The sequence below is a fragment of the Brassica napus genome, chromosome A2 (assembly GCF_020379485.1).
Source record: "Brassica napus cultivar Da-Ae chromosome A2, Da-Ae, whole genome shotgun sequence".
Classification (NCBI taxonomy): Eukaryota; Viridiplantae; Streptophyta; class Magnoliopsida; order Brassicales; family Brassicaceae; genus Brassica; species Brassica napus.
The window spans coordinates 14605784-14615605 of NC_063435.1; the positions used below are offsets into that span (position 1 = coordinate 14605784).

General features: G+C 32.9%; 1 protein-coding gene across 1 annotated transcript; it reads left to right on the forward strand.

The window, feature by feature from the left end:
• Nucleotides 1–4529: 4529 nt before the first annotated feature.
• On the forward strand, nt 4530–6723 carry LOC125586307 (cytochrome P450 86A2-like). Its single transcript, XM_048756259.1, has 2 exons — nt 4530–5135; nt 5261–6723. Exons 1-2 carry the CDS (start codon nt 4714–4716, stop codon nt 6594–6596), a joined length of 1758 nt encoding a protein of 585 aa, XP_048612216.1. The 5' UTR covers nt 4530–4713; the 3' UTR covers nt 6597–6723.
• Nucleotides 6724–9822: the final 3099 nt, after the last annotated feature.

Here is a 9822-nt window from a genome sequence, read left to right on the forward strand (position 1 = left end):
TCCTTATGATACTTTTTCTAAGAAAAATATTTCATCAACCATGTTTTTGTACAATAATGTACTTGAAACTCCAAACAAATACTCAAAAAATTTAAATATCTAAAAATTCAAAATCTTAACTAAAATCTGACATGATGAACTGAAAAATACCCAAAATTTTATTCAAATAACCAATTTTTTTTTAATTTGAAAATTTACCTGAAATCAAAAACTATAATCGTAAACTAAAAACTTAGAAAAATATCCATAATACCGGAAACATATTCGAAATATCCAAATATACCTAATAAACACAATATATTTATGATCTGGTCTAGGGTAGGACCGAGACTCAAACAAAAACCTGCGAGTCCAAAAAAAACCAATAGGTTATCTTCTATGGACCTGAACTAAACCTATATTTTCGTTTTTATTTTGATCTGGATATAATTTTCATACCTAAAAGAAACTTTTACGTAAAAGTGTACATATAAAATCTCAAATAAACTAATTCATAGATTATAACACTGTTAAAAATTATATTTTCGATATAATAAGATTTTGTATTATAATTTAATCCAATAAATCCGCGCTTTCCAAGCGCGGGTCAAAATCTAGTTATATTTTGAAATAACAACTATCGTAAACAAAAAATATTATAAAACTAATTCAACGATTTGAGAAATTTATATCGATCTAGCTACGGAGTATTATTCTAGTAGAGTAACTTTTTCATTCGTTAGTTAGCAAAAAAAAAAAAAACTTTTTCATTCGTTGACTTAGACTTTTTTGTAATATATTATTTCTTCAGCTATTTTCCATTCCGGGTTTGTAACCTTGTCATAAGAAAATAAGTCAACTGCAATAGTAAATGCTTTCGAAAAATCATGTTGGGAGGCAATTAGCACCGAAAATTAAATGCATCACTGATTTCTTCATTTGAGTTATTGGCATCTGTATATAATGTACTCCATAAAATAATTATTGGCATAGTTATCTCACTGAGAAAGAAAAATAAGGAGAGTCAACGCTGAGTGATAAATGCATTTTGCATATTGAAGTTGGCAGGCCATCTACTCGTTGTCTGACATCTCTCAAGTTGTTCCGTTCTGTTATACTTACACACACACACACACACACTTGTTCATTTGTTCGCAGTTTACAAAGTCAATGTGCTGCAATATATGGAGAAAAAGAATCAAATGTAGTTATTGCATTTAGCAACAGAAAAAAGTAGTTATTGCAGTGTAGAGTACCAGAGTTTAGAAGTAACAAAAAACAATCTTAAGAAATGAATGAAGAATCTTTAAGCAAAAAAAAAAAAATGATGAATTCTCCAGATCCATGTAAGAATGAATAATAGCTGAGGATACCATTTTTAGCTTCTAGAATATATTTCTTAGTTCAATATATTTCTTAATAAGACTATGAACAATGATTTTGTGTTTCAACACCTTACTTTTTGCTATTCAATATTCCATGTCATTTTCTCCTTTTCCACCTAATAATATAATAAAAAATATTCATTAAATACAGTTTTTTTTCCAGTGTCCAAATTATATGAAACAAGTTTACAAATATAAAGTTTTTGTATCTATAAAATAAGTAGTCACAAATAATAAAGGGAAAAAAATATACAAAAAGACTCAACAAGAACTAAGGAATACAATATGTGGTGGGTGTCTCCACCATAATCTTTTTTCAACATGTTGAATACTTTCAACACAAATGAATCCACCTCATCTTAACATCCATATTCAATACTTCCATTGTGATCATTCAACTGTTGAATCATGGATTCAACACCTCCATTGCACATAGTCTAACTGGAATCAAAGAATTAGTAGATCGGTACCGCCCAAAAAGGGAATGGACTAAGGTTGTTGGCAAAAAGAACCATTTCCCCAGCTTGAATCTCGTTCAATCCATAAACTTGTGAAATCCCATCTCCAACTGAGACCACTCTAACAAAGCTAGAATGCTTATGTTGTGTATAGTAGCCAAGGGGACCGAGCAAGAGACGCAGGCTCATCAAACAGTGCTTTCTAGTTTTCTTCAGGATTTAGCATGAACCGTGGGTTGGTCTGGTATGAGAAGTTATGGGAAAGAGTATATTACAGAATTTTTTTAATTTGTGAATTTCTACAAGACAATTACGTATTTAAAAAATATCGGCTCAATTCATCCTTTCATTTCGGTCTTAGACTGCTACGGTTAGCTCTTTCCCGAGCACCTGGACTGTCACTTCCCGCTTCGGCCGCTTCAAAAACCTCGAAGGATTTCTATTTTAAGGCTGTTGATGTCTAACGACCACCCCCCCCCCCACCCTCCACCGAGCAAGAGACGCAGGCTCATCAAACAGTGCTTTCTAGTTGTCTTCAGGATTTAGCATGAACCGTGGGTTGGTCTGGTATGAGAAGTTATGGGAAAGAGTATATTACAGAATTTTTTTAATTTGTGAATTTCTACAAGACAATTACGTATTTAAAAAATATCGTCTCAATTCATCCTTTCATCTCGATTTTAGACTGCTACGGTTAGCTCTTTCCCGAGCACCTGGACTGTCACTTCCCGCTTCGGCCGCTTCAAAAACCTTGAAGGATTTCTATTTTAAGGCTGTTGATGTCTAACGACCACCCCCCCCCCCCCCCACCCTCCACCCCCACTCACGTCCCTTTTTGGAGCTGGGTGGTCATGAGGCAGTGATGTTTGGGTGTTTCATTGGGTCTTCATTTGAAAAAATCAGGTTGGAGCTTTTCATTCTTTATCATGTCCTCTATAGCGTTAAGTCGCTTATCAGACCTTGTCTAGGTAAGGTGTCTCGCTCAATAGTTAGATTTGGTGGTAATTTGTTTCGTGCAAAGTATATGTTCTTTGATGTTGTGATATTCCTTAGTTTTTAACCTACATGTTTTCTATATTTCTTTGCAAGAGATTGTGGAGCATTAGCTCAATCACCTTCGGTCTTGAGTTTGATTATTAACCATGTTCTTCTTCAGCTAGTGGGGTGGAGATCCATTTTTCGTGGCTTTCAACAATTGAAGCTTGTTTCTGAGTGACGGTTGCTCTTTGTTCCTTGTCGTAACCTGTCTTGGAGCTCTTCTCGTATATTAATAAATCGACCATCAATGTTTTCTTATTGACTTCTGAATTTGTCTTTGCTTCACACTTATGTTGTGGTGTTATATTCTTCAAAAGTTCTTAGTGCTCTTTTTGTACCGTGTTTTATATTAAGTTATGTAATAGTTGTGTTTCTTTGATTTAGCTCTGGGTGGTAACACTTAGCACGCCGTTTATGGCTCGGACGAGGAGACTTGAGTGGAACAAAATCCAACAAATAAAAAAAAAGTAAAAAAAAAAACCTAGTGAACTGATAAATGTAGTCGGGTAGGCCAAAAAGGCCTCAACCAAATACACAAGAAAATGTATATATTTTTTGTGGGGTTAATCAATTTACTCTAACAATTTCCTCACCATTGAATCAAAGAAAAAGAAGCAAATTAGATAAAAGAGTCACGAGCTGCTTACCAAATCCCCGAAAATAAAAGAAAGCTGATAAACCAAGCGAGAAAATTAAAAATCACGTCTTCTTTTTTCTATTACAAGTTTATAGCCTTAACGAAATAAATTAATTAAGGGGTACCAAATCATTAGCTTTCAACAAAACGTGATCGTTGGTTTACGATCACTTATAAAGTCAGACCTAAAATGTGCTATTGGTACACGACGTAAACCATATACATTAGTTATATCATGCAAACCCTAATGTCATTACCTAACTATACTTTTGTTGATCTCTTCTTAGTTCTTGCTCCCTCCATTTTTTTTATATATGACGTTTTAGAAGAATTTTTTTGTTTCAAATTATTTGATGTTTTCAATTTTCTATGTAAAATTTATTACTAATTAATGCTAGATGACCAATGATATTATAGTTTCTATTTTATTATTGGTTAAATTGTGGTTAGGTAAACAATTAATAATGTTTTTGTTTATAAATTAAATGTTTCTTAATCTATGTGCACAATCCTAAAACGTCGTATATAAAAAAACGGAGGGAGTAGTTCTTAGTTCTTACCCTTATTAAATGTGAAAAAAAAAGATTCTTCTTATTCTTTCCATCTTTTTCTGTGCTTTCTGTTCTCAACTAAACTCATTTAATCTAGCACACAATCTATAATATTATACTATAGTTATAAATTATTACACATATAATATATGGTAATATAAATGAGATAAATAACTGAGTCATTTAATGGTTTTATCACTAAATGGTACTACTATCTTCTTCCACTTGCCCTCTCCCATATACTCTCACAATTTTACTAAATCCTTGACTTCAGAATCTGAACATTCTTTAATTTATCTCCAAACGAATTGTTTGCACTGATAGAAACTTATCCAAATTTTCAAATCCCATTCAATTAGTATACACTCTCTCAACAGTCTCCATTAATGAGGGTTGCTGCTTCTGATGGCTAGTAGTAACAGTTTTTATTTTCCTCCACTTGTTTTTTCTTCTTAATGCCGTCTTCTCTCTATATATATATTTTCCCAAGAAAGCCATATCCTTTTGTATTAAACTTTGATTTAATCTCAAACTCTAGTTTCGGAAACACCATTCAAATTCCTTAACTTTCCTGGAAAAAGAAACAACCATTTCATTTCGATAATAATCAGTCACAACCTCCAATTACTATTTCGAGAGAGAGGAAAATCAAGTTGACCTCAGATATGGATGTATCCAATACGATGCTGCTTGTAGCGATCGCTGCAGCTTACTGGCTATGGTTCAAGCGGATCTCACGGTGGCTAAAGGGTCCACGTGTCTGGCCGATATTGGGCAGTCTTCCTGGTCTGATCGAGCAGCGTGACCGTATGCATGACTGGATCACTGAGAACCTCCGTGCGTGTGGCGGTACGTATCAGACATGTATCTGTGCAGTGCCTTTCTTGGCCAAGAAGCAAGGTCTCGTGACGGTCACTTGCGACCCCAAGAACATTGAACACATGCTCAAGACCCGCTTCGATAACTATCCTAAAGGTCCCGCGTGGCAAGCCGTTTTCCATGACTTCCTCGGCCAAGGCATCTTCAACGCTGACGGCGACACCTGGCTCTTCCAGCGCAAAACCGCCGCTCTTGAATTTACCACCAGGTAGATTTTTAAAATCGTCGAAGTAATTAATTTATGCACACTAATTTTTTTAATTCAATTATCCGGTTTTATTTGCTGGTTTGGTTCGGTATATTAATATGAACTGCTGGCTAAATAATTTGCAGGACGCTGAGGCAAGCCATGGGTAGGTGGGTAAACCGGGGAATCAAGCTCAGGTTCTGTCCGATTCTTGAAACGGCTCAGATCAAATGCGAGCCGGTCGACCTCCAAGACTTGGTTCTACGCCTCACATTCGACAACATTTGCGGTTTAGCGTTTGGAAAGGACACTCGAACCTGTGCGCCAGGACTTCCCGAGAATGGATTCGCTTCGGCTTTTGACCGAGCCACCGAAGCTTCTCTGCAGCGGTTTATTCTGCCGGAATTCCTGTGGAAGCTCAAGAAATGGCTGGGGCTCGGCTTAGAAGTCAGCTTGAACCGGAGCTTGGGAGAGATTGATGGGTATTTAGATGCAGTCATTAATACACGTAAGCAAGAACTGCTGAGTCAGCAAGAGAGTGGGGTCCAGGGACACGACGATCTCCTCTCCCGTTTTATGAAAAAGAAAGATCAGAAAGGTCAGTCTTATTACAGCGAGGGTTTCCTGCGGCACGTGGCGCTTAATTTCATACTCGCTGGTCGTGACACGTCATCAGTAGCACTGAGCTGGTTTTTCTGGCTCGTCACAACGCATCCAACGGTGGAGGATAAGATCGTGCGCGAGATATGCTCCGTTCTGATCGAGACGCGTGGAACCGACGTCTCGTCGTGGACGGAGGAGCCCTTAGGATTCGATGAGGTGGATCGATTGGTTTACCTCAAGGCGGCGCTCTCGGAGACGCTCAGGCTTTACCCATCGGTGCCGGAGGACTCGAAGCACGTCGTGAACGACGATATTCTGCCGGACGGAACCTTCGTACCGGCGGGATCGTCGGTGACGTATTCGATATACGCGGCGGGGAGGATGAAGACGACGTGGGGAGAGGATTGCCTGGAATTCAAGCCGGAGAGGTGGATCTCGCCGGACGATGGGAAGTTCGTGAACCACGATCAGTATAGATTCGTGGCGTTTAACGCCGGACCAAGGATATGTCTGGGGAAGGATCTAGCGTATCTCCAGATGAAAACGATAGCTGGGGCGGTTTTACTCAGGCACAGACTGACGGTAGCGGCGGGACACAAGGTGGAGCAGAAGATGTCGTTGACTTTGTTCATGAAGAACGGACTTATGGTAAACGTGCACAAGAGAGATTTGGAAGGCATCATGAAGAGTCTCATAACCAAGGAGAGTAACGACGCCATTGTCCTCAAAAAATGCAACGGCGTAATTGGCGAAGGCATTTCCGTTAATGCAGCTGTGGCTGTTGCGGTGCAGGCCGATAGTATCACAAGCTTATCGGGTTTATCATTGATATTCTTTATACTATTTACTAAATACATACATTTCGTCGGGGTTTTGTGATTGTGAGGTGGTAAAAAGTCAAAGAAATTGGTTTGGTTGTGTGATATGAAACTTGGTACTTGTTATAATCAAAACAAAGGTAATGGTGTGGTTACTTTTGGTTTCTTTTCTCTTTTGTAAAAGCTTTTACATTATAACTGTTGTTCTTCCCACCAAGAATAGCAAATCATTTAGCATTAATTATGATCTCATCACTATAACAGGGCTAGCTCGGCACATTTATCCAAAACAGAAGAACCAAACTGAACCGAAAAACGAAGTTCGGTTCGGATTTAGATTTATTAATTATACTAGTGGATACTATATATGTAAAATTTAAAACCGAAACCGAACCGGTACCTGAATATCTTTAATATAATTTATATGTTTATAAATATTAACTATATTTAGTTTTAAAATAATTAAATAATTTAAAAACAATATTTACAAATCGAATCTAAATTTTTAAATGAAAACCCAAAAACATATCTGATATTTAATTTGAAACCCAATATTTTTTTATCTTTTTATCCAAATTAAACAAAAATCGGAGTTGAACTGGAACCGAATTAGATTCGCTATTATTTCAAGTATAAGCCGGTTCCCAACTTTGTTACCCAACCGAACCAAAAACCAAAATGACCGAATTTTCTAAATAACCCTAACGGATCCTAAACCTAGGAATCGAACCGGTACCAAACCAAGAACCGAATGCCCATGCCTAATCAAAACAAATTTAAAGAAGAGAAAAATATATAATGCTTTCTTCACACGTAACCAGTCTACTGCAGTAATTTCCTCTCCGGTTGCGAACAAGTTCCAGACTTGAGCTCCAATTAAATAAACTGCTACTTTGAGCACATCCCCGCAAGAACCTATAGTATATGGATTGACGTTAAAATAACGGAGAAATTTTAATATCCCTTATATATTAATTGAGGAACATTTGAAAAGATGTAACCTCAATTTTGTATTAATTAAAAGAGGCCCCAATGCATAGGTGGCACTCAATTAGGTAGTCAATTACATTCAATTGAAAAATAAGTAGGTCCACATTCGATTTTTATATGTTGTTAGATACATAAGTTGGTCAAACTATATGATATAATGATATGATATGATATTTTCTTTCCTTAAATAAAACCTATGGAATTACCATAAATGACTAATATATATATGACAATTAATGAGTTTAATAATAAAGATTTGATAACAATGTATATCTCCTCCATCATTTTTTGTTTAATTTTATATTATTAAAATAAATTAAACAATCAAATTAGCTATAAAAATAAAATTTAGATTTTTTCGTATATGTCATATTTTGAATTTTTAAAAACGACAATAAATGACTAAAACTATTAAAATTATTATGTTAAAAATTAATGATCAATGGTTTAATATTTTTATTATAAGAAGATACACATGATTTTAAAACCATATGAGTAAAAAATATCATTTAATAATAAAATAAATATACACTATATACCATAAGATTACATAAATATTTTAATATTAAAACTTTCAATGAATTTTCAAGAACATTTATAAATTATAAACTTATTAAAGATTTCAGATTGAAAATTTTGTTATCGATGATTTAAATATTTTGTTATAAAACGATATGAACGATCATAGAACCGTATGATTATAAATTCTTATTTAATAAATAACTATACAAAATATATTATTCCTAGAAAAATAGGTTGGTCCATCTTAACTTATATTACACTTTTTATTAAACTAACTACCGAATTGATAAATAACGTACCAAAAATTGTTTTGCACTTTCCTTAAATAAAAACTACGATACCTAATATGATTAACGTATATGTGAAAATTAATAATAATGAATAATAAATATTTGATAACAATTTTTGTATCTTAGTTCTTTTTTTAATTTTATATTATTAAAATATATTTAAAAATCACATTAAATATATAATAAAAAAATTTATAATTTTTCTTATATGTTATATTTTGAATTTTTCAAAACGTCTATAAATTATTAGAAATTTGAAGATCCCCACTCAGAAAATTTTGTGATCAATAGATTATTTTTTTGTCATAATAAGTTACAAATGATCATAAAATTGTATTAATATGAACTTTTATTTAATATTATAAGAAGATACACATTATTTTAAAACCATATGAGTAAAAAATATCATTTAATAATAAAACATATATATTTATATATATATATATATATATATATATATATATATATATATATATATATATATATAGATTATACTATATACCATAAGATTACATAAATATTTTAATATTAAAACTTTCAATGAATTTTCAAAAACATTTATAAATTATAAACTTATTAAAGATTTCACATTGAAAATTTTGTTATCGATGATTTAAATATTCAGTTATAAAATGATATGAATGATCATAGAACTGTATGATTATAAATTTTCATTTAATAAATGACTATATAAAATATACTATTCTTAGAAAAATAGGTTGGTCCATCTTGACTTATATTATATTTTTTATTAAACTAACTATCGAATTGATAAATAATCTACCAAAATTGTTTTTGCACTTTCCTTAATTAGAAGCTACGAAATTACCTAATATGATTAACATATATATGAAAATTAATTATTATGAATAATAAATATTTGATAACAATTTTGGTATCTTAGTTCTTTTTTTTTTAATTTTATATTATTGAAAGATATTAAAAATCACATTAAATATATAATAAAAACATTTATATTTTTTCTTATATGTTATATTTGAATTTTTCAAAACGTCTATATATTATTAGAAATTTGAATATTCCCACTCTGAAAATTTTGTGATCAATAGATTATTTTTTTGTTATAATAAGTTAAAAATGATCATAAGATATAACGCATATGAATTTTTATTTGATAAATATTCAAACTAAATAATATATATATATATATATATAAACACTAATGATTTTTTTTTTTGACAGAAACACTAATGATTTAAAGCAACAAGATTGGCTGATCAATTTAGTCGTCCAGTTGAAATCTTTCAAAAGTATGTGAAAGACTAAAGTCAAAGTAAATATGGATTTAGAATAGTAGTTATATTTTACTAACCAAATACCAAAAAAAAACGAACCGAACCGAAACCAACCCGATATCCGGATTGAACACCCGTAATCTAAATGAAGCCAAACTATTGTTTCATTCTCCAAAATATAACAAAAATAATAACTTAATCCCGCGCAAGGCGCGGATCTTATCCTAGT